This window comes from Oncorhynchus kisutch, linkage group LG14 (assembly GCF_002021735.2).
Source record: "Oncorhynchus kisutch isolate 150728-3 linkage group LG14, Okis_V2, whole genome shotgun sequence".
Lineage (NCBI taxonomy): Eukaryota > Metazoa > Chordata > Actinopteri > Salmoniformes > Salmonidae > Oncorhynchus > Oncorhynchus kisutch.
This window is the reverse complement of record NC_034187.2, coordinates 27,499,083-27,525,852: the sequence shown is the minus strand read 5'-3', so window position 1 is coordinate 27,525,852 and position 26,770 is coordinate 27,499,083. Positions and strand designations below refer to the sequence as shown.

Below are 26,770 nucleotides of genomic sequence, written 5' to 3'. Positions count from 1 at the left end.
TACACTGTCTCCATAACAACTAATAGACTGTGTAGTCCTCTTGTATTCCTTCTGTCTTGTTCTGTTTCTAACAGCCACTCTGTGTGTAGGTGTCTGTCTGAATGTTTTTATTTATTAACTGTTTGTGTGTGTGTGTGTGTGTTGGCAGGGTTGTCAGTGCGCAGCGTGTGTTGGCGGGGAGATCACATCTTGGTGGGCACCCAGGACAGTGAGATCTTTGAGGTGGTGGTCCACGATCGCACCAAGCCCTTCCTCATCATGCAGGGTCACTGTGAGGGGGAGCTGTGGGCGCTGGCAGTGCACCCCACCAAGCCCCTGGCCATGACCGGCAGCGATGACCGTTCAGTCAGGTGGGTGACCAAGCACAACCACTGTCAAACCCTAGGATTAGTTTATGCTCATTAGAACTACAGTATCCCTCCCACAAATGCAGTTACCCTCACTGATCTGGTGTGTCCAAAGCAATGTATACATACAGGTACACATATACAGGTACTTATATGGTTCATTAAGGAATTGGACCCACATGAGTACTTACAAAGCTGTCTCTCCCTCTCCCCCTGTCTCTCCCTCTGTCTCTCCCTCTCCCCCTGTCTCTCCCTCTGTCTCTGTCTCTCCCTCTGTCTCTGTCTCTGTCTCTCCCCCTGTCTCTCCCCCTGTCTCTGTCTCTCCCTCTGTCTCTCCATCTGTCTGTCTCTCCCCCTGTCTCTGTCTCTCCCTCTGTCTCTCCATCTGTCTGTCTATCCCTCTGTCTCTGCCTCTCCCCCTGTCTCTCCCTCTGTCTCTGCCTCTCCCCCTGTCTCTCCCTCTGTCTCTGTCTCTCCCTCTGTCTCTGTCTCTCCCCCTGTCTCTCCATCTGTCTCTGTCTCTCCCTCTGTCCCCCTTCTCTCCCTCTGTCCCCCTTCTCTCCCTCTGTCCCCCTTCTCTCCCCCTGTCTCTCCCTCTGTCTCTCCCTTTGTCTCTTCCTCTGTCTTCCCTTTGTCTCTGTCTCTCCCTTTGTCTGTCTCTCCCCCTGTCTCTCCCTCTGTCTGTCTCTCCCCCTGTCTCTGTCTCTGTCTCTCCCTCTGTCTATGTCTCTCCCTTTGTCTCTATCTCTCCCTTTGTCTCTTCCTCTGTCTGTCTCTCCCTTTGTCTCTCCCTCTGTCTCCCTTTGTCTCTTCCTCTGTCTCTGTCTCTTCCTCTGTCTCTGTCTCTCCCTCTGTCTCTCCCTTTGTCTCTTCCTCTGTCTCTGTCTCTCCCTCTGTCTCTGTCTCTCCCCTTGTCTCTCCCTCTCTCCCCCTCTCTCTCTCTCTCCCTCTGTCTCTCCCTCTGTCTCTGTCTCTGTCTCTCCCTCTTTCTGTCTCCACCCCTCTGTCTCTCCTTCTGTCTCTCCTTCTGTCTCTCCCTCTGTCTCTCCCTTTGTCTCTCCCTATATCTCTTTCTCTGTCTCTCCCTCTCCCTCTCCCTCTCCCTCTGTCTATCCCTGTCTTTGTCTTTGTCTCTCCCTGTCTTTTTCTGTCTCTCCCTCTCTCTGTCTCTCCCTGTCTTTTTCTGTCTCTCCCTTTGTCTCTTCCTCTGTCTCTGTCTCTCCCCCTCTCTCTCTCCCTCTGTCTCTCTCTGTCTCCACCCCTCTCTCTCTCCCTCTGTCTCTCCCTCTGTCTCTCCCTTTGTCGCTGTCTCTCCCTTTGTCTCTGTCTCTCCATCTGTCTCTGTCTCTCCCTCTGTCTCTCCCTGTCTTTTTCTCTGTCTCTCCCTGTCTCTCCCTCTCCCTCTGTCTCTCCCTCTCTCTCCCTGTCTTTTTCTCTGTCTCTCCCTCTGTCTCTGTCTCTCCCGTTGTCTCTCCCTCTCCCTCTCCCTCTCCCTCTCCCTCTCCCTCTCCCTCTCCCTCTCCCTCTCCCTCTCCCTCTCCCTCTCTCTGTCTCTCCCTCTATCTCTCCCTATCTCTCCCTCTCCCTCTGTCTCTCCCTGTCTTTTTCTGTCTCTCCCTCTCTCTGTCTCTCCCTGTCTTTTTCTGTTTCTCCCTTTGTCTCTTCCTCTGTCTCTGTCTCTCCCTCTGTCTCTCCCCCTGTCTCTCCCCCTCTCTCTCTCCCTCTGTCTCTCTCTCTCTCCCTCTCTCTGTCTCCACCCCTCTCTCTCTCCCTCTGTCTCTCCCTCTGTCTCTCCCTTTGTCTCTGTCTCTCCCTTTGTCTCTGTCTCTCCCTCTGTCTCTCCCTGTCTTTTTCTCTGTCTCTCCCTCTCTCTGTCTCTCCCTCTCTCTGTCTCTCCCTCTCCCTCTCTCTCCCTGTCTTTTTCTCTGTCTCTCCCTCTGTCTCTGTCTCTCCCGTTGTCTCTGTCTCTGTCTCTCCCTTTCTCTGTCTCTGTCTCTCCCTCTCTCTCTCTCCCTCTATCTCTCCCTCTCCCTCTGTCTCTCCCTCTCTCTGTCTCTCCCTTTCTCTGTCTCTGTCTCTCCCTCTCTCTCTCTCCCTCTATCTCTCCCTCTCCCTCTGTCTCTCCCTGTCTTTTTCTGTCTCTCTCTCCCTCTGTCTCTTCCTCTGTCTCTATCTCTCCCTTTGTCTCTTCCTCTGTCTCTCCCTCTCTCTCCCTTTGTCTCTCCCTTTGTCTCTTCCTCTGTCTCTGTCTCTCCCTCTGCCTCTGTCTCTCCCTCTGTCTCCTTCTCTCCATTTGTCTCTCCCTCTGTCTCTGTCACTCCCTTTGCCTCTTCCTCGGTCTCTGTCTCTCCCTGTCTTTTTCTGTCTGTCCCTCTCTCTGTCTCTCCCTCTGTCTCTCCCTGTCTTATTCTCTGTCTCTCCCTCTGTCTCTCCCTCTGTCTCTCCCTCTGTCTCCCTCTCTCTGTCTCTCCCTCTGTCTCTCCCTGTCTTATTCTCTGTCTCTCCCTCGGTCTCTCCCTCTGTCTCCCTCTCTCTGTCTCTCCCTCTCTCTCCCTCTCTCTCCCTCTCCCTTTATCTCTCCCTCTCCCTTTATCTCTCCCTCTCCCTTTGTCTCTCCCTCTGTCTCTCCCTCTGTCTCTCTCTCTGTCTCTCCCTCTTTCTCCCTCTCCCTCTCCCTTTGTCTCTCCCTCTCCCTCTGTCTCTGTAGAATATGGAGCCTTATAGATCATGCGCTGATAGCTCGCTGTAATATGGAGGAACCTATCCGCTGTGCAGCTGTGAGCACGGACGGCATTCACCTGGCGCTGGGCATGAAGGACGGCTCCTTCACCGTCCTACGAGTCAGGTGAGTACAGGGCAGAGGTCAAAGGGCACATCGGATTTCTTTCTGATTAGCTTGGTATGAACTTCATGTTAACCTTTTTTTTGCAATTTCATTACTCATGAACAATATGACAAGTTAGTGGATGCTTGCATACTCAATTTGATTAGAGAATGGTTGTTTCTTATTTAAAGAATATAGTGAATGACCTTTCCAGTAACGTTCTCCCGCTCCACAGAGATATGACAGAGGTGGTCCACATCAAAGACAGGAAGGAGGCCATCCATGAGCTGAAGTACTCTCCTGACGGAGCTCACCTGGCCGTGGGCTCCAATGATAACTCTGTGGACATCTACAGTGTGGTGCAGAGGTACAAGAAGGTGGGAGAGTGCATCGGCTCCACTAGCTTCATCACACACATGGACTGGTCCACAGACAGCAAGTATCTGCAGACCAATGACGGCAACAGAAAGAGGCTCTTCTACAGGATGCCAAGTAAGTCTGTCGATGAGACGTCTCAGCATGTCGATAAATGACACTGTGAAGAGCCTTATTCTCTATGGGAAGGAAAGTGCACCGGCTAAGACAGGTTTTCTCTTGTGTCATTTCTACACTGTTATGAATGATATTTTACAGCTATACGTGTCATGTATGCCTTGTTGTAGGGCTAGGATTGTGACGATCGTGGAATGTTGGGTAACGGTTAATTGTCATTCAAATGGCCATCTTTGACAATGAGCTACTACATATAACACAGCCTTGGTGACACCCCTGGCTCAAAAACAAATGGTTTTGACTGCTTGGAACTTTTGGAAATGTAGCTTCTCCTCTCGACTGTGTCGCCCTGTTGTAATATGATGAACAACTTTACCAACTTCATGTAAAAATGTTCAGCTGCTGTTGTGTAAACTACTGTGTATCTACTTGAAAATACATTTGAATCCCTTCCCCCTTCTAATATGAATGTATTGAGACGATTATGATGTTTATTCTTTTTCGTTTGGTCATTGTCCATAATTGACGGTTACACAGTTATACGATAATTGTGCCGGCCCTACATATGGCCATGAGACAACATTGTCATGATGACTCATGTGCTGCTCATTTGATGCTTTAGTTGCACATGATGGAGTTATTACTGTCTTTCTGCACAGGCGGTAAAGAGGTCACCAACAGGGAAGAGCTGAAGCTGGTGCAGTGGTCCTCGTGGACGTGTGTGCTGGGCCCCGAGGTCAACGGAATATGGCCCAAATACTCAGAGATCAATGACATCAACTCTGTTGACGCCAACTTTAATAATCAAGTTTTAGTAACAGCAGATGATTATGGATTAGTGAAACTATTACGGTACCCGTGTGTAAGAAAAGGTGAGGATTTCCATGGGTTCCTCTATTCATGGATGTGACGTTGTCAGTTCATGCATTCACAAATTAACCTGGAACTACTCTTCTCTCTATCCCAGGTGCAAAGTTTAAAAAGTATTTAGGTCACTCTGCCCATATAACCAATGCCAGGTGGTCACATGACCACCAGTGGGTGATAACCATTGGTGGAGCTGACCACTCAGTGTTCCAGTGGAAGTTTGTCACAGACAGAAAGTCAAAGGAAGCTCTTCACATAGCACCTCAAGGTACGTCGCTGTCCCATTTCTATTACTGCCCCTGTTCTATTCTATAACATCACTCCTGCTCAATGTGAATATGACTCTGAAGTGCAGTGAAGTCTGTGATCCTTCCCCTTGAATGATGTTCCTTATCCCAGCTAAAAGCTTTCCACATCAGCTCATAGAAGAGCACTTTTGTGTTTGTGTACAGCTCCTACAACCTTGTCCTCATTTGTAAGTCATGTTTCTCAACTAAATGGTCTCAGACAGAGCTGCGCTGCGCTTTGTCAAATGAAACCACACACTAACTGCCTTTCCATTTAATTTTCCTAATGGACCAGCGAGTACCGTCATGGCAGTGCCAGGGCTACTCACTGCCTGGTCTTGGCACGTCCAACCGAGTCTCTCTGCATCAGCATTTTTATGTCTCAGTCTGAGTAATAGGGCTGTGGAACGGGGCAAGCAGTCCGCCACTTAAGACTTATAAAAGGCTTGCTTGATGAATATGAGATGTCATCTTCACCCAGCAAACTAATTGCTCTGTGATCCACTTTGGTGTTGGCTAAAATGGTAGTCAATACTGGTTGTCTGCTAGTTCTGGATTAGTGTGTTTAACCCTATTGAACAGACTGATGTGGGAGCAGCTGGGTGGGAGAATAGAAATGATGTAGTCTTCTTCTCCCGCAGAGACGTTGGGCGACTCCAACAGTGAGGAGTCGGACTCGGACCAGTCAGACGTGCCTGAGATGGACTCCGAGATCGAGCAGGAGACACACCTCACATATCGGCGGCAGGTTAGTGACACAACACCTGCTCCCCTCTCAGATGGCTTTGCATTTGAAAATGACACATTTGTGAACATTGCATATGAAAAACAATTGATGTTACATTGAGTAAAAACCTGAACAGATTCCTCATGTTGTGTTTCCATGTCCAGGTTTACAAAGAAGATCTACCTCAGCTCAAAGAGCTGTCCAAGGAGAAGCACCGTGCGGTGGCCATGAAGAAGAGGGAGAGAGCACCAGGGAGCGGGTTGAAGCTACACTTCATCCACGGGTTAGGACACCTCATTACCATCATCCATGGCAGCACCACATACCATCATCCATGGCAGCACCACATACCATCAAACATCACACAAGCAAGAGATAGATTGTGACTGATATGAATCATTCATTATTATTGATCTCAATAATTGCTCCCTGTGTTGTGGTGCTCCAGCTACAGAGGCTACGACTGCAGGAACAACCTGTTCTACACCCAGACAGGGGAGATGGTGTACCACGTGGCGGCCGTGGGGGTGGTGTACAACCGACAGCAGAACACCCAGCGCTTCTACATGGGCCATGACGACGACATCCTGTGCCTGGCCATCCACCCCCTCAAGGACTATGTAGCAACAGGCCAGGTAGGTAGCACTGCTACCAATGAACTATTCAGAGACAGGGATAGAGTAGCAACCCCTCTCAGGGCCTAAGGGTAGAGAGGCTGACCTCTAAGGGTGCCTTTGGGAGATGGAGGCTCATATGCTTATGGTGCAGAGTAACCAAAGATGATTTCCTACTGCCAAGACTGTGCTAAAACGATTGAATTGTCATGAATGGGTGTGGAAGTTGCTGTGGATGAGTGGAAGCATTATGTGGAAGCTAATTGTATTCTTCTGTCTGTCCAGGTGGGGCGAGACTCTTCCATCCACGTATGGGACACAGAGGTTATGACACCCCTGTCTGTGTTGAAAGGATTCCACCAACTGGGAGTGTGTGCCTTGGACTTCTCAGGTAATACCCCAGAGTTGTTTACAGCTGCTTTCCATACACTCTCCAGATAATGTAACACATTGAACACAACAACGATCCATTTTTGCTTTAATCTAACCTGACATTCTCAGTCAGCCATGAAGAAAAATAACTCTTCCTTCACACAGGAGGGGCGAGTTAAAATCTGTGCCAATTTAAGAGCATCGCTCTGAACAAACATGTTACAGAGATAGTGTACTCTGGCAGGCTGGCACATCAAGGAAAAGGCGCTCATCTCTCTCCCACTAATTGGCCACAGACCGAGGCGTAGCTGCCATTACATGCCATGGATCATACCAGGGAGCAGGCTAGTTTACTGTTCCTCACAAAACAAGAGTAAATAAGAAGCCTCCCTGTGAATTTTGTATTGAATGAAGTTGTGTTTTGTTGTTCTTACTCAGCGGATGGCAAGCGGTTGGCCTCGGTGGGGCTGGATGACAACCACACCATTGTCCTTTGGGACTGGAGGAAGGGGGAGAAGCTCTCAGCCATCAGGTTGGTACAGTACAGTGGCTGTTATGGCATCTCAGATGAGCCATTCAGATCTCAACAGCCGTCTCCTTGATAGGCAGAGACTAGAGAGGTCAAAGGTCAAGATAAGTCCTAGTGGGTTGACATGCTTTAGGAACACTGCGCTCTTACTGATGAAAAACAAGAACAGAGAATGTTTTCTGTTTTCTCTGTGAGTTAGCTCGTGTTATACATGCTGATCTCATAATACTCGTTTTGGTGCAGATTCAGTTTGGTTGTATTCATGGAAATGTGAGATCTTTGTCCACAGGCTATAACCCGGTCAGTAGTCCCTGCAGGATAAATGAGTCATCCAGCCCCACTGATTCACAGATACGTGTCCAGCCATGCAATGTCGAGCATCTCAACCATCCCCTGGCCATTGTACAGTACAGGCTCCAGAGCTGAGAGAACAATAACAAGTACATCAATGCTCTCGATCTAAACCTTCTCTTTAATTCTCTAGACAACTTGAGCACCTCCACTTTAAATGTGGACATTTATATAGGAGGGTTCACTGGTTGATTGATAAAGAGAGGAGGGAGGGGAACCATCCTGCAGACTTTCTGAATAGAGAACACTTGGCCCTGCCAACTCACAGCTGAATGATTAAAGTGTATGTCTGGAGCAGATCTCCTGCCCGTCCATCTTAACCTGGATCCATCTTAACCTGGATCCATCTTAACCTGGATCCATCTTAACCCGGATCCATCTTAACCCGGATCCATCTTAACCTGGATCCATCTTAACCCGGATCCATCTTACCTGGGTTCAGACTGCATTCACCGTGGGCGCTAATCTCAAATTAAAAGTGCCCGTTTAGAAAGAGACAATTATGTAAAATCAAAATGGCAATTCAAACGAGCAACTATCCAATATCCAGGACTTCAAAATGGTCATCTAGCATCTAAATGGACACCCCCATTTCTCCCAGTCTTTGCTGGTCTTGTTCCTCTATGGCTTTGCACTTGATATTCATAGCTATAATACAGTCTATTGGAATTCCATCAGGCTGGTTAGAGCCTGTGTGCCGTAGCTGTTGTGTACTGTGCTCCCGTGGCAGCTCAGAGACAGCTTGGAGCTGCACTAATCTCCTTTGCAGGCCCTGGTGGGCAGTGCAGTGAGGCGGACAGAGGGAAATGGGGCCTGACAGAGCCTGCCTTGTGCACTGCACTGCCTAGTCTTCAGCTGGGAGAGGAGCATGGTGAGGGGAAGAGATAGAGTAGAGGGAGGAAAAAGAGAGAGGGGGAGGAAGAGAGAGGGATGGAAGGAAGTGAGTGAGAAGGCTTGAAAGGGATTGAGAGATGAAGTAGGTGTCAGTACAGCTCTGGCCTCAGTGAGTGAGAAGGCTTGAAAGGGATCGAGAGATGAAGTAGGTGTCAGTACAGCTCTGGCCTCAGTGAGTGAGAAGGCTTGAAAGGGATCGAGAGATGAAGTAGGTGTCAGTTCTGCTCTGGCCTCAGTGAGCTTGAAAGGGATCGAGAGATGAAGTAGGTATCAGTACAGCTCTGGCCTTAGTGAGGGCCATGTAGTGATGCAGCAGCACAAAGGCCAGTGATTAGGGAGCCATCCCAGAGTGCACTACGCTCCATTGGATCAGACAGGAAAGGCCAGTGATTAGGGAGCCATCCCAGAGTGCACTACGCTCCATTGGATCAGACAGGAAAGGCCAGTGATTAGGGAGCCATCCCAGAGTGCACTACGCTCCATTGGATCAGACAGGAAAGGCCAGTGATTAGGGAGCCATCCCAGAGTGCACTACGCTCCATTGGATCAGACAGGAAAGGCCAGTGATTAGGGAGCCATCCCAGAGTGCACTACGCTCCATTGGATCAGACAGGAAAGGCCAGTGATTAGGGAGCCATCCCAGAGTGCACTACGCTCCATTGGATCAGACAGGAAAGGCCAGTGATTAGGGAGCCATCCCAGAGTGCACTACGCTCCATTGGATCAGACAGGAAAGGCCAGTGATTAGGGAGCCATCCCAGAGTGCACTACGCTCCATTGGATCAGACAGGAAAGGCCAGTAATTAGGGAGCCATCCCAGAGTGCACTACGCTCCATTGGATCAGACAGGAAAGGCCAGTGATTAGGGAGCCATCCCAGAGTGCACTACGCTCCATTGGATCAGACAGGAAAGGCCAGTGATTAGGGAGCCATCCCAGAGTGCACTACGCTCCATTGGATCAGACAGGAAAGGCCAGTGATTAGGGAGCCATCCCAGAGTGCACTACGCTCCATTGGATCAGACAGGAAAGGCCAGTGATTAGGGAGCCATCCCAGAGTGCACTACGCTCCATTGGATCAGACAGGAAAGGCCAGTGATTAGGGAGCCATCCCAGAGTGCACTACGCTCCATTGGATCAGACAGGAAAGGCCAGTGATTAGGGAGCCATCCCAGAGTGCACTACGCTCCATTGGATCAGACAGGAAAGGCCAGTGATTAGGGAGCCATCCCAGAGTGCACTACGCTCCATTGGATCAGACAGGAAAGGCCAGTGATTAGGGAGCCATCCCAGAGTGCACTACGCTCCATTGGATCAGACAGGAACGGCCAGTGATTAGGGAGCCATCCCAGAGTGCACTACGCTCCATTGGATCAGACAGGAAAGGCCAGTGATTAGGGAGCCATCCCAGAGTGCACTACGCTCCATTGGATCAGACAGGAAAGGCCAGTGATTAGGGAGCCATCCCAGAGTGCACTACGCTCCATTGGATCAGACAGGAAAGGCCAGTGATTAGGGAGCCATCCCAGAGTGCACTACGCTCCATTGGATCAGACAGGAAAGGCCATTGATTAGGGAGCCATCCCAGAGTGCACTACGCTCCATTGGATCAGACAGGAAAGGCCAGTGATTAGGGAGCCATCCCAGAGTGCACTACGCTCCATTGGATCAGACAGGAAAGGCCAGTGATTAGGGAGCCATCCCAGAGTGCACTACGCTCCATTGGATCAGACAGGAAAGGCCAGTGATTAGGGAGCCATCCCAGAGTGCACTACGCTCCATTGGATCAGACAGGAAAGGCCAGTGATTAGGGAGCCATCCCAGAGTGCACTACGCTCCATTGGATCAGACAGGAATGGCCAGTGATTAGGGAGCCATCCCAGAGTGCACTACGCTCCATTGGATCAGACAGGAAAGGCCAGTGATTAGGGAGCCATCCCAGAGTGCACTACGCTCCATTGGATCAGACAGGAAAGGCCAGTGATTAGGGAGCCATCCCAGAGTGCACTACGCTCCATTGGATCAGACAGGAAAGGCCAGTGATTAGGGAGCCATCCCAGAGTGCACTACGCTCCATTGGATCAGACAGGAAAGGCCAGTGATTAGGGAGCCATCCCAGAGTGCACTACGCTCCATTGGATCAGACAGGAAAGGCCAGTGATTAGGGAGCCATCCCAGAGTGCACTACGCTCCATTGGATCAGACAGGAAAGGCCAGTGATTAGGGAGCCATCCCAGAGTGCACTACGCTCCATTGGATCAGACAGGAACGGCCAGTGATTAGGGAGCCATCCCAGAGTGCACTACGCTCCATTGGATCAGACAGGAAAGGCCAGTGATTAGGGAGCCATCCCAGAGTGCACTACGCTCCATTGGATCAGACAGGAAAGGCCAGTGATTAGGGAGCCATCCCAGAGTGCACTACGCTCCATTGGATCAGACAGGAAAGGCCAGTGATTAGGGAGCCATCCCAGAGTGCACTACGCTCCATTGGATCAGACAGGAAAGGCCATTGATTAGGGAGCCATCCCAGAGTGCACTACGCTCCATTGGATCAGACAGGAAAGGCCAGTGATTAGGGAGCCATCCCAGAGTGCACTACGCTCCATTGGATCAGACAGGAAAGGCCAGTGATTAGGGAGCCATCCCAGAGTGCACTACGCTCCATTGGATCAGACAGGAAAGGCCAGTGATTAGGGAGCCATCCCAGAGTGCACTACGCTCCATTGGATCAGACAGGAAAGGCCAGTGATTAGGGAGCCATCCCAGAGTGCACTACGCTCCATTGGATCAGACAGGAATGGCCAGTGATTAGGGAGCCATCCCAGAGTGCACTACGCTCCATTGGATCAGACAGGAAAGGCCAGTGATTAGGGAGCCATCCCAGAGTGCACTACGCTCCATTGGATCAGACAGGAAAGGCCAGTGATTAGGGAGCCATCCCAGAGTGCACTACGCTCCATTGGATCAGACAGGAATGGCCAGTGATTAGGGAGCCATCCCAGAGTGCACTACGCTCCATTGGATCAGACAGGAAAGGCCAGTGATTAGGGAGCCATCCCAGAGTGCACTACGCTCCATTGGATCAGACAGGAAAGGCCAGTGATTAGGGAGCCATCCCAGAGTGCACTACGCTCCATTGGATCAGACAGGAAAGGCCAGTGATTAGGGAGCCATCCCAGAGTGCACTACGCTCCATTGGATCAGACAGGAAAGGCCAGTGATTAGGGAGCCATCCCAGAGTGCACTACGCTCCATTGGATCAGACAGGAAAGGCCAGTGATTAGGGAGCCATCCCAGAGTGCACTACGCTCCATTGGATCAGACAGGAAAGGCCAGTGATTAGGGAGCCATCCCAGAGTGCACTACGCTCCATTGGATCAGACAGGAAAGGCCAGTGATTAGGGAGCCATCCCAGAGTGCCCTACGCTCCATTGGATCAGACAGGAAAGGCCACTGATCCTTATTGTTCATATGTGAAGTGATTAAGAGCCCTTAGGGAGGGTGGCAGCCACACTATGCAGATGCACTGTTTACTAACTGCCTTCTAAGTGTATTCCTCTTCCATTTCAGATCCACAGTATTTTTGTGTGAATGGAATTAATGCAATCATTTTTCAGGGGAAGCAAGGATAAGATTTTCGTCATCAAAGTGAATCCATACTGTCCTGACAAGCTCATCACAGCAGGAATAAAGCATATGAAGTTCTGGCATAAAACAGGTAAGAGACCCCAAAGTCAGACGAGAGTTAACTCGGCAGTGTCTCGAGGAACGGTGTGATGTGTTGTCATGTGAGTTACTGACACAACCTCTCTTTCAGGTGGTGGTCTGATCGGGCGTAAGGGCAACATGGGGAAGACCGAGACGATGATGTGTGCTGTGTATGGCTGGACAGAGGAGATGGTGTTCTCGGGGACGTGCACAGGAGACATCTGTATCTGGAGAGACATGTTCCTGGTGAAGACAGTCAAAGCCCATGATGGCCCAGTCTTCAGTATGCACGCCCTGGAGAAGGTACTGGAAGGGAAGGGGTTAACACACTGGCCATTTGAAATGTCAAATAGAGACGTCTCTCTCTGTTTCTATCTCTCTCTTTCTTCCTCTCTCGCTATCTCTGTTTCTCTCTTTGTTTGTGCCATTACAATTCTGATGGTGTAGTATTGTCAATGAAGAGAGTACTAGGATTGTATTATTTCAGTTGTCAGTTTTATACGAAGATGCTATGTGAGTGATTAAAGAAGAGAGATTCTAATCTATCTCCTGTTCTCTCGTGACGTTCCACCTTGTAGGGATTTGTGACCGGAGGGAAGGACGGAATAGTGGCTCTGTGGGACAACACCTTTGAGAGATGCCTCAAGACGTACGCCATCAAGAGAGCAGTCCTCGCTCCAGGCTCCAAAGGTAAAAAGACCACCGTTCTCTCATACCGCCGCCGTGGAGCCAATCACATTACATACTGGGCTCATAGCTCCAACGCCAATGGAATCAGTCAGTGGAAATCCATTTAAACACTCAATCCGTTTAGCTTTAATGAAGATTGCTTCCTCTGACGCTGGTTAAAGTGAAGGTCTTTGACGTGATCCTATAATTCACTCTATAGGGTTACTGTTGGAAGACAACCCTTCCATACGTGCCATATCACTTGGTCATGGTTATATACTGGTGGGGACAAAGAACGGAGAGATTCTGGAGGTGGATAAGAGTGGACCCATCACCTTGCTGGTCCAGGTGAGCGGATACACAGAGTTACATACAGTGTAATTAAAAAGTAAACTGTCTGTCACAAATGCCACAATGACCAGCACACGTGCCATGCTCCAGCTGTAACTACGGCCAGCAGGGATGTGTCAGCCAGGTTTTTGCCGTTTGGTTTTGTGGGAGCCAGTGAGATGTCAGTAATGAAGGGGTCAGCTGGGGGGCACATTATTTTGGGGTTTAAATCCTGCAAACAGACTGGCAGTGAGGGGGAACTGTCCCATCACTTTGGAAACCATTGTAAAACTACTGTACACTACAGTTGAAGGCAGTCAGTTGTACAACTGACTAGGTATCCCCACTTCCCTTTCCCTTTACCTGGATTAATGTGGCAGAAAAAGTTAGGCAACTTTTTACAAGACTGATACATTTGCACTGCAGACTTTTAATTTTGTAAATTCAAATTCCCCAGGCCTCCTTTGACCCATAGGAAACCCAGAACTAATGCTATTGATTTATTTTGTTAAATGCTCTAGAGCAAATGAGCAATTTCTTATGGGTGAAGCCAAGCAACAGAAGCTATGGCTCCTCCATTGATTTTCATGATGCACTTAATAATTCTAACAATAAATCTGTGGATGTGTGCTTGCCAAATACAAGGCTGTGCTAGACGTGTATTTATTTAACTAAGTATATAAAATATTTTATGTAGGGGTCAGAAGATGGTTCACCCTATAAAATGTGGTTCCTTACTCCTTTCTCTATGACCTTGATTAGGTTGAACTGAGCTGCACTGAATTCAATGATATTGTCTATTTGATGGGTCCACAGGGTCACATGGAGGGTGAGGTGTGGGGCCTGGCCACTCATCCTCATCTCCCTCTCTGTGCCACTGTCAGCGATGACAAAACCCTGCGTATATGGGACCTGTCCCCCAGCCACTGTATGCTGGCTGTACGCAAGCTCAAGAAAGGTGAGTCACTCAACCCTCAAAATAGAGAAGTCTATGCTACATTCATTCACCTCCTTCCTTTCTTTCTGTGGTGCATTCTTACAGTTATTAGGTGCATTGGTACTAACTGACGTCCTCCATAGGGGGGCGCTGCTGCTGCTTCTCCCCCGAGGGCAAGGCCCTGGCGGTGGGCCTGAACGACGGCAGCTTCCTCATCGTCAACGCAGACACCCTGGAGGACCTCGTGTCATTCCACCACCGCAAGGACATAATCTCAGACATACGCTTCTCACCAGGTCAGATGCTCGCCTCCCTCCACCTCTCCCTCTCTTTATCCCTCCCTCCCTATAAACCCCATCCAGATATTCTTCCCTGAGGAAAGAAAGACAGAGTGTAAAAGTGAACTTTCTTAAAAATAAATCAAAAATAAGCAGAGATGTGGCCAGGTATTCATATTTCCCCCTGCTGTGAGGAGAAGAGGTATTGCTGCAGGCTTGACCCAAATACACTACTGTATGTAACAAGGCCAGGCAGGGAGAGACAAAGTCTGTCTGCGTGGGAAGAGGTAGTGGGGGAGGATAAAGTGAGAGCTAGAAACTAAACTCTCGATCCAGTTTCCCAACACATCACTGATAGTAACTTAAAAGGGTTCGAAGATAGTTGTTTTTGTTATAAAGAATTGTGACCACATACTGTAGATATGGAGTTTATTTTATTTGTGTTGTTGTCTTGGCTGCTGATCAGAAGGTCTGTCAGTCTTGTGAAACACATGAGGAAACCCTTTTGAAACATGGCTGCTGTGTTTATTCAGGTGCAGGGAAGTACCTGGCGGTGGCGTCGGGCGACAGCTTTGTGGACATCTATAATGTGATGAGCAGCAAGAGGGTGGGGGTGTGCAAGGGGTCCCTAATCTACATCACCCATCTGGACTGGGACAAGAGAGGTAAACATGTTGGTTTAACACCTAGATCACCCATCTGGACTGGGACAAGAGAGGTAAACATGTTGGTTTAACATCTACATCACTCATCTGGACTGGGACAAGAGAGGTAAACATGCTGGTTTAACATCTACATCACCCATCTGGACTGGGACAAGAGAGGTAAACATGTTGTTTTAACATCTACATCACTCATCTGGACTGGGACAAGAGAGGTAAACATGTTGGTTTAACACCTACATCACCCATCTGGACTGGGACAAGAGAGGTAAACATGTTGGTTTAACACCTACATCACCCATCTGGACTGGGACAAGAGAGGTAAACATGTTGGTTTAACATTTACATCACTCATCTGGACTGGGACAAGAGAGGTAAACATGTTGGTTTAACATCTACATCACCCGTCTGGACTGGGACAAGAGAGGTAAACATGTTGGTTTAACACCTAGATCACCCATCTGGACTGGGACAAGAGAGGTAAACATGCTGGTTTAACATCTACATCACCCATCTGGACTGGGACAAGAGAGGTAAACATGTTGGTTTAACATCTACATCACCCATCTGGACTGGGACAAGAGAGGTAAACATGTTGGTTTAACACCTACATCACCCATCTGGACTGGGACAAGAGAGGTAAACATGTTGGTTTAACATCTACATCACCCATCTGGACTGGGACAAGAGAGGTAAACATGTTGGTTTAACATCTACATCACCCATCTGGACTGGGACAAGAGAGGTAAACATGTTGGTTTAACATCTACATCACCCATCTGGACTGGGACAAGAGAGGTAAACATGTTGGTTTAACATCTACACTGACTGTGGACTTGAACCAAAGCCATTGTATTTCAGGCAATTGTTACTGTTGGCTCATTCACAATGTGTTGAAATCCTGGGTAAATAAATAGTTGTTTTGTGTTATTCCAAGTATAAAACTGAATGATAATGCTACAAACGTGTTTAATTTGTAATCTGATTCAATCTTAACTGTGTTCTCTCATTCACAGGAAAACTACTTCAAGTAAACACTGGTGCTAAAGAGCAGTTATTTTTCGAAGCTCCACGGGGGAAGAAGCAGACCATTCCTGCTACTGAGGTAAGCACAGCACAGACACTGCTGCCATGGCTCATGGCGTTGTGGTGGGTATAGCGGGGCTGGCCTACTTCCCCCCCTGGCATGTCACAGGACGGCGTGGGAAGGGCATTCAAGCATTAACACGGCCCACTTTTCACCAGCATCGTTCTTATTCTGGCAATTTCAATGGGATAGTGTTTTTAGGGCCTTATACTGTGTGACATTCAGACACCTTGTGAGACACAGAGAGCGGGGGGCACTAAGAAGATAGGGGTTAGAGATGATAGAGTCTGTCAGGCTGGTGCTGTGTCAAATCTCATAGGAACAACTGGTGTCCTCCTCTCCTCCTTTCTCGCACTTCTCCTCACTCCTCCTCTCCTTCAGGTGGAGAAGATAGACTGGAGCACATGGACCTGTGTGCTCGGGACGTCCTGTGAGGGGATCTGGCCTGTGGTCAGTGAGGTTACCGAGGTGACTGCTGCCTGCCTTAGCAACGACAGAAAGGTGCTAGCAACGGGGGATGATCTGGGATACGTCAAGCTATTCAGGTATCCTGTCAAGGTAAGACACTGTTAATAATATTTTATTATAATATAATGAATATTATATTTTAATGTCCTCTTGCCCTTACTGGAATGTAAACCCTCTTAAATATCTTAAATAACCACACAGCACCCAAGCTCCCCCCACCCTACCCCCCTAAAAAAGCATAAATATAAACACCCTTGCACAGACTCGCACTTTACTTTTTCCTACTAGCACTGACTTTGTGGATAGGTACTTTATTGAAGAAAAAATGACTTACTGTGACTGAGATGCTTGTATGTGGTTGTCCCACCTAGCTGTTTTAAGATGAATGCACTAACTGTAGGTCGCTCTGGATAAGAGCTAAATGACTATTTCATTTGATTGATAAAATTGTAACATTTACACTAATGTAATGTTAATTCTATGCTAATGTTAAAACAATTTAATTTTAAGTTAATGCTTCTTCTGCCCACAGGGAAAGTATGCAAAGTTCAAGCGCTACGTGGCCCATAGTACCCATGTGACTAACGTACGTTGGACGCATGATGACGGTCTCCTGGTGACGGTCGGCGGGGGTGACACGTGCCTCATGATCTGGACCCATGAGGCAGAGGGCCACCGGGAGGCCAGACATTGTGACAGTGAAGAGTCGGACATCGAGAGCGAGGATGATGGGGGTGAGAAATACACCCCAAGCTAAACCGGGGGCTTCAGTCTGAAGTCATCACAGAGTCACTATCTACGGATATATTTAGCCTCCCTCTAATACGTCATTCTATGTAGCCTCCCGTAGATGGTAAAAAGGCTGTGTGATATTTTCTGTCATTGGCCAGGTTATGACAGTGATGTGACGAGGGAGAATGAGATCAACTACACCATCAAGGCCTTATCCACCAACATGCGTCCCATGACTGGGGTCAAACCCCACCTGCAGCTGAAGGAGCCGTCTGTGGACGAGAGGTAACAAACCACAGGACTGTGGAGAGACACCCAAGGGATCAAATCTGTTTATTTTCTTTTTCTTTTGAGCTTTCTTTATTGGACACATGATGGACAAATCTTGAACAGTCAAAATACTTTGAGCCAATCAGTTTAAAGTGAAACGAGATGTAGTGAAAGCACAGCCAATTGGGGACTCATAGTGAATGTATCAAAGTGAGACCAAACGGTCCACCAACTCAATTTGTGTAAATTCAAATTTACTCAATCACGTTTATTTTTTGCCTTTACGTGAATTCATACTGCCCATTTGAGGATAACCTCACCTCTCTCTTCTTCTCTCTTCAATGTCTGTCCATCTGTCTCTGTCTGTCCTGCTCTCCTCTTTCATTCTACTTGAAGGCAGGGGGTAGTCAGGTAAGAGACTTTACACAAGACATAACTATTACTTTAGGGAAAAGTACCTCTTGCTAGGCACAATATACTGTAAACCCTGAGATACAGTATCTCAGTTTCAGCTATCTCAAGTATCGATTGATAAAGGATGTTAATATATGTATTTCACATAACCTATTGTCCAAATAAGCCGTACATAAGGTCTTTATTTGGGTTTTGGAAATGTTTTTGGTTTCCGGCTATAATAAAAAATCATGTCTGCTTCAGTCTATGGATGGACAACCCGTGCAGCATCTGTGGGTGCTGGTTAGTGGTTGTCATAGAGATCCTAAAGGTGCTGGTTGTTATGGATACTCCGTGGCGCTGAATATGGTGTATTTTATGTCCTCAGTAGCTGCAGTGTCAGTGTTGTGTTACGCTGCTGAGTCGGTGGGGCAGCTGTGAACGCTGTGCTGTCAGAACCCCTGTTCTAATGTTCCCTTTCCCTTTGTTATCGCTGCCATGGAAGAGGGTCAAGGTAAGACACATCTCCTCTGGTCCATATTAAGTTCTGATTAAATATTTCAGACGCGAATTTCACTTGTTGAGCACTTACAGCTCAAGAAAGGTCTTCTGGAAATACGTGTTTCATGAATGTCTTGACTTGTATTTTGGATCTTTGACTTGAGAAAGATTGGTCGATGGGATCATACACAGCAGCTCCTTTTATTCTGTGTCAGACCTCCTGTTAGCAGGGCGCTGCCACAGCCTGAGAAGCTGCAGACCAACAACGTGGGCAAGAAGAAGAGGCCCATCGAGGTGAGACTTGTGTTACCTCAGGACAAATACACACGTCCAAATCATGTTTTATGGATGTTGGCTATTGCAACCCACCTATTTCATCAAATGCGTTTGTCATTCAGCAAATGGGTTGGTCATTGTTTTGGTAATGCAATCCTTTAGAATCAAGTGTTCTTCTTTGTCCACTCCAGACCTCCTCTTCAGGGACCCTGATTTAATCCTAATTTCATTTTGAGGAAGTACATGCTCCTGCTGTTCTGCCATTCCTGGCACTGACAAAAAAGGAAGTTGTCTCGCCCTCTGTAGCTATGGGGATTACATCTGACCCTGGCCCTTTCACGACTCTCCCACAGGACCTGGTGCTGGATCTGGTTTTTGGTTACCGTGGCAATGACTGCCGCAACAACGTCCACTACCTGAATGAGGGGGCAGATATCATCTACCACACAGCTTCTGTTGGCATCATCCTCAACCTAACCACAGGTGGGGAGTTGTGTTCATCTGAACAGAGTTTTACAGTTCTGTTGAATGAGTCTTAATGCTGTTCTTTCAGATCCTAAATATGTTCTTTCATGTTCTTACGAGAACTGTCAATTCATATATATCTTTGTGTGCGTGTGTGTGTGTGTGTGTGTGTGTGTGTGTGTGTGTGTGTGTGTGTGTGTGTGTGTGCTTCCTTGCAGCCTGCCAAAGCTTCTATATAGAACATAGTGATGACATTCTGTGCCTGACTATCAATCAACACCCCAAATTCCCCAACGTGGTAGCAACTGGCCAAGTAGGTATGTTTGTGAGAGGTTGACCTCATGTTTTTCTCCCTATGTGTTGTAACTGTGTGTTCTGCTGGGGGACTACTGTGCTCCCCTCCCCTCTCTTATCTGTGCTCTGAAGCAGCTAACCTGTATAAACGCAATATTCACATGGTTGAATAAAAATAATCATTGTCACGCATGCTCTGTGCCTCGCAATCCACAGAAACCTATCAAACAAAGTCAAAGTCTGTAAACAACTGTTATCTGTCTGGAAAGAGAGAATCAAAAGCTGCATGTAGGAGCTCCTTGTACATTTCCTATGTGCCTATTGGCTCTTAATGAGGAAGACTACTACAATACAGTATGCTGACAAAAATCTTATTAACACTTGGACTGTGTAAAATAGTGTTGTAGTGGTGCCATTGATCTTAGTAGTATTTTTGAAATATTTATTTTTCCTTACAGGTGATACTGGTGATATGTCAGGTAAGAACTAGTTTTGGTTCAATCGTTTTGGTTTGTTCCAGACAGCAGAGAATGTTGTTCTGAAGGAGAGGGTTTCAATAAACTAAAGGGAAAATATGAAGATGTGTTTCTTATGGTAGATTGAGAATATCCTAATCTTCTTCATACAGAGCATGGTTTAATTGATCGACAGCTACCCAGATACCTTCTACTACAGATATCATCAACTAGATTCAGCCACGGGCTATTTTTTATTTATTGAGCGGACGGTCAGGGAGCTGGAACATAATTACAAATCATTTGTAGACTGCAATTTGACCTCACGAATCCCAAACAGATATAATATTTGACAAAAACATGATCATTTCAAACCTTGCTTACATTTGTATACGATCACGTGTCTCTCTATTAAGTGTGGGATGGGAATACTTGGGAACAGATTAAAACTATTCTAATAACTGGTGTTTTTAGACTTCTATGTCCGACATTAAAAAAAAAAAAAAAATGATTGCTCAGAAAACTTGGGGGGGCCAAATCAAACCACCCGTGGATCAAATTCGGGCCACGGGCCGCCAGTTGGGGAACTCTGTTCTGCTACATCCACAATGTATTATATTGATACACTGCCACCTAGTGGGTTAGATGGGAAGGTCAAATGTGCACCTCACACAAACTTGCTTGCTTTGAAGTCTTTGCAGCTCTTGTTTGACCCCCACTTACATTAGTAGGCTACTTTATTCAAGGCACATTTTTATATGAATGTACCATTGATATTTAATATCCATGATCAACTATTTTTAAACAAAAAGTCACAATCACATAATCATTTCATTTGTGGATTTAGTTTGGGCCAAACGTTTCTGTCCTCTTCTCAGTCAGCATACATGAAGCTTGAATCTACAATTGTCTTGTTCCCTCTTTCAGCCACGTCGCCCTCCATTCACGTGTGGGACGCCATGAACAAGCAGACGCTGTCTGTCCTGCGCTGTTTCCACTCGCGGGGGGTCTGCTCGGTCAGCTTCAGTGCCACTGGGAAGCTGTTGCTCTCTGTGGGTCTGGACCCAGAACACACCATCACCATCTGGAAGTGGCAAGAAGGTAAACACCGGACACTAACTCAGTAGAGGCTATTCACCTCATCACGGTGCACCTGTTAGTGCCCAGCTGGAATTAATACAGGTCAATGTATCACCTACAGAGCTTGTTCTAATAAATCATTCTTCTCAAGGTGCCAACGTGGCCAGTCGGTCAGGCCACATTCAGCGGATCTTTGTGGCGGAGTTCCGTCCAGACTCGGACACCCAGTTTGTGTCTGTGGGTGTCAAGCATGTGAGGTTCTGGACGCTGGCGGGCCGGTCTCTGCTCAGTAAGAAGGGCATGATGAGTAACATAGAGGACGCCCGCATGCAGACCATGCTCTCTGTGGCTTTTGGGGCTGTAAGTCCATTCCCCACTCTCTATTGCCATATGATACCTAATCGGACAATACAGTTACCGCATATGCAATTTCCCCTATGGTATATGTATAATCAGCGTTAATATTTTTGACATTTGGCTTATTGTTAAGACATACTATACTTATTTCATTTATTTCCTAATGACTTGAATTCATGTTGCAAACATTTGAATATAACCTACCTTTCATTTCAAAGGCATGACAATGGTGTGTAGTATGATATGATACATGTATAAATAATTACATGCGTATAAAAGCCTATTGAATATACTTGGCTATGGTTAACAACGATGATACGGATAACAACTGATAACATGCCATGTAATTGGTTCTTGTACTGCTTGATTGTCTGTGCAATGATCCTCTGCTCTTTCAGATCACTAGATAAGTGCAGTTTTTGTTTTTTTGTTTCAGAATAACTTGACATTTACAGGTACTATTAGTGGGGATGTGTGTGTGTGGAAGGAGCACATTCTAGTGAGAGTAGTGGCTAAGGCCCACACAGGGCCTGTATTCACCATGTACACCACACTAAGAGATGGCCTCATCGTTACAGGAGGCAAGGAAAGGCCGTGAGTACTGCTCCTCTCCTCACTGTACCAGCTACCACTATTGTTAGCCCTCTGAACTCAATAAACTGATTTGGATTAATTCATCCAAGTCTGCTATTTAATAGGGTTTCTTACTCTCATTCCTAAATATGTTTTTGTAAGAAACCTGAATGGTTTACAGTAGTCACAACGGTGTTGTGTTTTGGTGCCCCCTATAGGTCAAAGGAAGGAGGTGCTCTGAAGCTGTGGGACCAGGAGCTGAAGCGTTGCAGAGCCTTCCGCCTGGAGACCGGACAGATCATAGACTGTGTGCGCTCCGTATGCAGAGGAAAGGTAAGGCTCTCCACCATCCACTGGGAATGAAGAATATGGTAATGGGTCATGCTTTGGTTAAGGATCAAGTCCACATCTGGATTTTTCATCCACATTTCCCTTGTTTCTGTTGAAGGGTAAAATCCTTGTAGGAACAAGGAATGCTGAGATCATTGAGGTGGGGGAGAAGAACGCGGCATGCAACATCCTGGTGAACGGCCACATGGATGGACCGATCTGGGGTGTGGGCACCCATCCCACTCGGGATGTGTTCCTGTCCGCTGCAGAGGATGGCACTGTGAGGCTGTGGGACATCCCAGAGAAGGTCAGGAGCCTCTGTGTGTCCTGTTAGCTTTTTGATGGAATCTTTCTTACAGATGTATTGTACTTGATTCTACTCATGTGTTGTGAGTGAGGCACTATAAGAACCTTGTGTGTTGACTTTCTCTGTGTTGAATCTTTTTGGGGGTAACAGAAGATGCTGAACAAGGTGAACCTGGGCCACCCAGCACGTACGGTGGCCTACAGCCCTGAGGGGGACATGGTGGCCATCGGCATGAAGAACGGAGAGTTCATTATCCTGCTGGTCACCTCACTCAAGATCTGGGGCAAGAAAAGGGACCGCCGCTCCCCCATCCAAGATATCAGGTGGGGGGGGGGGGGGGGGATCCCTATAAAAAAATCACAGTGCATATTATGGGGAAACCTGTCCCAAGTGTACTGAGTATTCTTCTCTGTGTTGGAACAAGTGTCAGAGGACACATTTTCAACTGAACATGTTTCTTCCTCAGGTTCAGTCCAGATTCACGCTACTTGGCAGTGGGCTCCAGTGAGAGTGCGGTTGACTTCTACGACCTGACGCTTGGACCACAACTCAACCGTATTAACTGCTGCAGGGACATCCCCAGCTTTGTCATGCAGATGGACTTCTCTGCAGACAGCTGCTATGTTCAGGTAGAGGCACAAGATCTGTATATCTAGGATTGTGAAAATGTGTACTAACTCTCCAATATGAAACTCTCACAATATTCAGACTGCATGATTATTTGCTATTACCCAAACAGATATCTACTGGTGCTTACAAGCGGCTGGTGTATGAGGTACCATCTGGGAAGCAGGCCACAGAGCAGGCAGTCATAGACAGGATAACCTGGGCCACATGGACAAGGTGAGTGTGTGTTATGTTAGGGCCATAGTAATCACACTACTGACGTGGCCATATGAAGTAATCCATACTGAGGACATAGGGGTTACACCCTGGCCTTTTCTCATTTGGGCAAAAGTCCTCTGTGACCTGGAAACCGATAATTGGTCAAGTGGTCAAAGAGAGTGCCAATTAGTTAGTAGGCGAACGGAAGAGTGTCCTCGCCTCCTCGTTAGCCACCTTTCATCGAGGACAGTCATGTGTATCCTACCTGAGTTCTTCGTGGAAGAGTTTTGATATCTGCCGCACCCCGTTTAAAGCAGTTGTTGTTTTCTCGAAGGAGAAAAACATGCAACAGTTAATGATATGCTACTTATCCTCACTTTGCATTTTTTGGGGATTCCTTCCCTGTAAACGTCATTTGCCTGTTGATGTGTGAGTAGAGTCTCATTTAATACAAGCACATTTTCGTCCATGTTCCTTCTCCTCGCCTCCTTTCCTCGATTACCTTTTGACCTTTTTCATAAGGAGGCGAGAGAGGACTGAGGAAAGAGGACACAGTAGTTGAGCAAATTCAAAATGTAGAAAAGGTCTGTCAAAGCACCACATAATCATTGGAGTTACTTCCTGTCTAACGTGTGATGTTTCACTGTCTGGTCAGTGTCCTGGGGGACGAGGTTGTGGGGATCTGGTCCCGTAACACTGACAAAGCAGACGTCACCTGTGCCTGTGTTTCCCACTCTGGCCTGAACATCGTCACAGGCGATGACTTTGGAATGGTAAAGCTGTTTGACTTTCCATGTCCAGAAAAGTTTGTAAGTATAATCTGTGTTCTATGATGCTGATCTGTGTCTGTGTGAATATTACATTCTGGTTGAATTGTACCTTATGAATCCAAGATGGCAGAAATGTATACATTTACAGTTATAGAATAGAATATATTTCTTTATTTACGTCACTTACAATAATGTAATACTGCACATTTTTTACAACTGCTAATACTTGTTGAATGACTACTCATTAATTGTGTCATGTTGGACAGTAGTCTACATTATTCACTTTGACTTAAATAAAATAGTAGCTTTCGACATTGATTTGAATGGAGTTATTTATTTTGCTGGTGAACTTCCACTAATGTGATCCGGGCTTATGTTTGTGGTTTCAATGTGTACCATTCATGTGTCTGTGTGATGTTATTGTGCCTGTGGTTGACCAGGATGACATAATAACAGTGCCACCTAACCTACAGTATGCATCTATTCTAAATTCAGTCTAAATTTAGCTCAGCTACTGGTATTTTGCGGTAGCCATTTTGTTAAAACACTTCTTGTTCCCTGCAGGCCAAACATAAACGCTTTCTGGGCCACTCAGCCCACTTGACTAATATTCGCTTCACAAGTGGGGATCGCTTCGTCATTAGTGCTGGCGGGGACGATAGAAGGTAGAACTCCCATCTCTATTCGTATAATATTCCGCTGAAAGTCTCAATTTACAACATTGTCATTAGTAGTGTTTTTGGTTCATTGCAGCAATTAACAATTAAATAAACATTGTAATGGTGTATGAAATACTGTAGGTTAGACTGCTGTCTAACTGTTACAGTAATAAGTGTGTTTTGCGTCTTCCTTTCCTGTGTCCTCTGCAGCCTGTTTGTTTGGAGGTGCGTCCATGCCCCACACTGAGATACATAACTGGAGCGACACTTCATCCAGTCCAGGGGGCTGCATGGGCTTTTCCCAGCATGGCTATTCAGAGAGAAGAACCCGCTTCGCTGTGGGGCAAGCATGTCAAAACGGACAACGCACCTGGCAGCTAGTAATCATGACTCACTGCCTCAACACTAGGTGCAATCGTCTGAGTGAGCCTCATTTTCAGAAGCCCTGAGGTAGAGGACATTGAGTCACGACCGTTGCAAAATATCCCTCCAAAACATCACATCACTGTTGTAAAACGTCCTTTCATATCACCTGCACATGATTTTGATGGTCATTGTGGAGTGTTTCTGTGTCAACGTTCTAAATTGCAGTTTTGCCAGTTAGTACGAGTAAATGTGACTGATGAAAATGCCATTTTTAAAGACGTGTAACAAACTATCTTAGCCTTAATCTACTGGAGTGACTGATGATGTTTGGAGTGGTTTGATGTTTGTTTTATATAATTTTCAGAGGTTTTTTTGGGACTAATTCTAGTTTTTTTTTGTTTTTTTGACCAATGATTTAAACTCCTGTGGCCTTCCTCCTGAATGTAACATCCACAGTTACGATCTGGATGTCAGCATGCCAAAGCATACTATGCACTGTACACCCGACCTGGTCACTGTGTTACCCTAATGATTTGTGTATGTGACCGTGCTGTCCACTGGTTGAACCTCAAAACCCCAGCAGTGTGTGACCATGTTGTAGCGATCCTTTAGGTTGTGCTGTAACCCTTCATAACATGTCATGTGTGTGTATACTTGTTTGAGGCTTTGTGTATGTGTGAAATGGGAGTGTATGGCTTATCGAAAGACAATACCGGATTCCCTGTCCAACTAAATTCCTCAGATAAGGAAAAAGGCTAAAAATGGATGTTTCAATGCACTGTTGCATATTTCCTTTCATCATTTTTCAGTGTGCTGCTATGATACAGTACTAAGAGCATACATATTGATATACAGTGCCTTCAGAAAGTATTCCTACCCCTTGACTTATTCCACATTTTGTTTCATTAATCTGAATTCAAAATGGATTAAATATGTTTTTTCTCACCCATCTACACACAATAGCCCATAATTACGGTGAAAACATGTTTGTTTTGCACTGTATTGAAAATGTAATACAGAAATATCTCATTTACACAAGTATTCACACGCATTTGCTATTACACTCCAAATTGAGCTCAGGTGCATCCAATTTCCTTTGATCATTCCTTTGATCTGTCACTACAACTTGATTGGATTCCACCTGTGGCCAATTCCATTGTTTGGACCTGATTTGTAAAGAAACACATGTCTATATAAGGTCCCATAGTTGACAGAGAATGTCACAGCAGAAACTACCATGAAGTCCAAGGAACTGCCCTTGGAGCGCCGAGATAGAATTGTGATGAGGCATATATCTGGGGAAGGATATAAAACCATTTCTAGGGTGTTGAACGTTTCCAAGAACAGAGTGGTGTTCATCATTGGGAAATTTAAAAAAGATGGAACTACCCAGACTATGCCTAGAGCTTGCTGTCTGACCAAACTGAGCAACCGGGAAAGAAGGACCTTGGTCAGGGGGGTGACTTAAATCAGTTTTACCTAATTTCTACCAGCATGTCAGAGGAGAACCAGAGGACCAGAGGAGAAAAAAAAACTCTAGACCACCTTTACTCCACACACAGAGACGCATACAAAGCTCTCCCGCGCCCTCCATTGGGCAAATCTGACCATAACTCTATCCTCCTGATTCCTGCTTACGAGCAAAACTTAAAGCAGGAAGCACCAGTGACTCG

The 26,770-nt window shown here is 46.7% G+C and overlaps 1 protein-coding gene across 1 annotated transcript in view; it reads left to right on the top strand.

Moving 5' to 3' along the window:
• The window catches only part of LOC109904065 (echinoderm microtubule-associated protein-like 5), a 74,961-nt gene extending 48,911 nt beyond the window's left edge, over window positions 1–26,050 (top strand). Inside the window, exons 7-44 of the mRNA XM_020501166.2 lie at window positions 149–350; window positions 3,055–3,192; window positions 3,407–3,663; window positions 4,323–4,535; window positions 4,631–4,798; window positions 5,459–5,565; window positions 5,709–5,827; window positions 5,993–6,179; window positions 6,444–6,549; window positions 6,969–7,062; window positions 11,923–12,023; window positions 12,123–12,316; window positions 12,592–12,703; window positions 12,903–13,030; window positions 13,829–13,970; window positions 14,093–14,245; window positions 14,761–14,892; window positions 15,906–15,994; window positions 16,358–16,534; window positions 16,977–17,178; window positions 17,335–17,461; window positions 17,843–17,857; window positions 18,345–18,353; window positions 18,556–18,634; window positions 18,970–19,099; window positions 19,300–19,398; window positions 19,834–19,854; window positions 20,758–20,931; window positions 21,062–21,270; window positions 21,704–21,861; window positions 22,059–22,173; window positions 22,289–22,477; window positions 22,628–22,800; window positions 22,944–23,106; window positions 23,217–23,320; window positions 23,958–24,111; window positions 24,637–24,737; window positions 24,942–26,050. Of these exons, the coding sequence (XP_020356755.2) occupies window positions 149–350; window positions 3,055–3,192; window positions 3,407–3,663; window positions 4,323–4,535; window positions 4,631–4,798; window positions 5,459–5,565; window positions 5,709–5,827; window positions 5,993–6,179; window positions 6,444–6,549; window positions 6,969–7,062; window positions 11,923–12,023; window positions 12,123–12,316; window positions 12,592–12,703; window positions 12,903–13,030; window positions 13,829–13,970; window positions 14,093–14,245; window positions 14,761–14,892; window positions 15,906–15,994; window positions 16,358–16,534; window positions 16,977–17,178; window positions 17,335–17,461; window positions 17,843–17,857; window positions 18,345–18,353; window positions 18,556–18,634; window positions 18,970–19,099; window positions 19,300–19,398; window positions 19,834–19,854; window positions 20,758–20,931; window positions 21,062–21,270; window positions 21,704–21,861; window positions 22,059–22,173; window positions 22,289–22,477; window positions 22,628–22,800; window positions 22,944–23,106; window positions 23,217–23,320; window positions 23,958–24,111; window positions 24,637–24,737; window positions 24,942–24,978 (5,078 nt within the window). The 3' untranslated portion in view covers window positions 24,979–26,050. The remainder of the gene's footprint in view (window positions 1–148; window positions 351–3,054; window positions 3,193–3,406; window positions 3,664–4,322; window positions 4,536–4,630; window positions 4,799–5,458; window positions 5,566–5,708; window positions 5,828–5,992; window positions 6,180–6,443; window positions 6,550–6,968; window positions 7,063–11,922; window positions 12,024–12,122; window positions 12,317–12,591; window positions 12,704–12,902; window positions 13,031–13,828; window positions 13,971–14,092; window positions 14,246–14,760; window positions 14,893–15,905; window positions 15,995–16,357; window positions 16,535–16,976; window positions 17,179–17,334; window positions 17,462–17,842; window positions 17,858–18,344; window positions 18,354–18,555; window positions 18,635–18,969; window positions 19,100–19,299; window positions 19,399–19,833; window positions 19,855–20,757; window positions 20,932–21,061; window positions 21,271–21,703; window positions 21,862–22,058; window positions 22,174–22,288; window positions 22,478–22,627; window positions 22,801–22,943; window positions 23,107–23,216; window positions 23,321–23,957; window positions 24,112–24,636; window positions 24,738–24,941) is intronic.
• The last annotated feature ends 720 nt before the right edge of the window (window positions 26,051–26,770 follow it).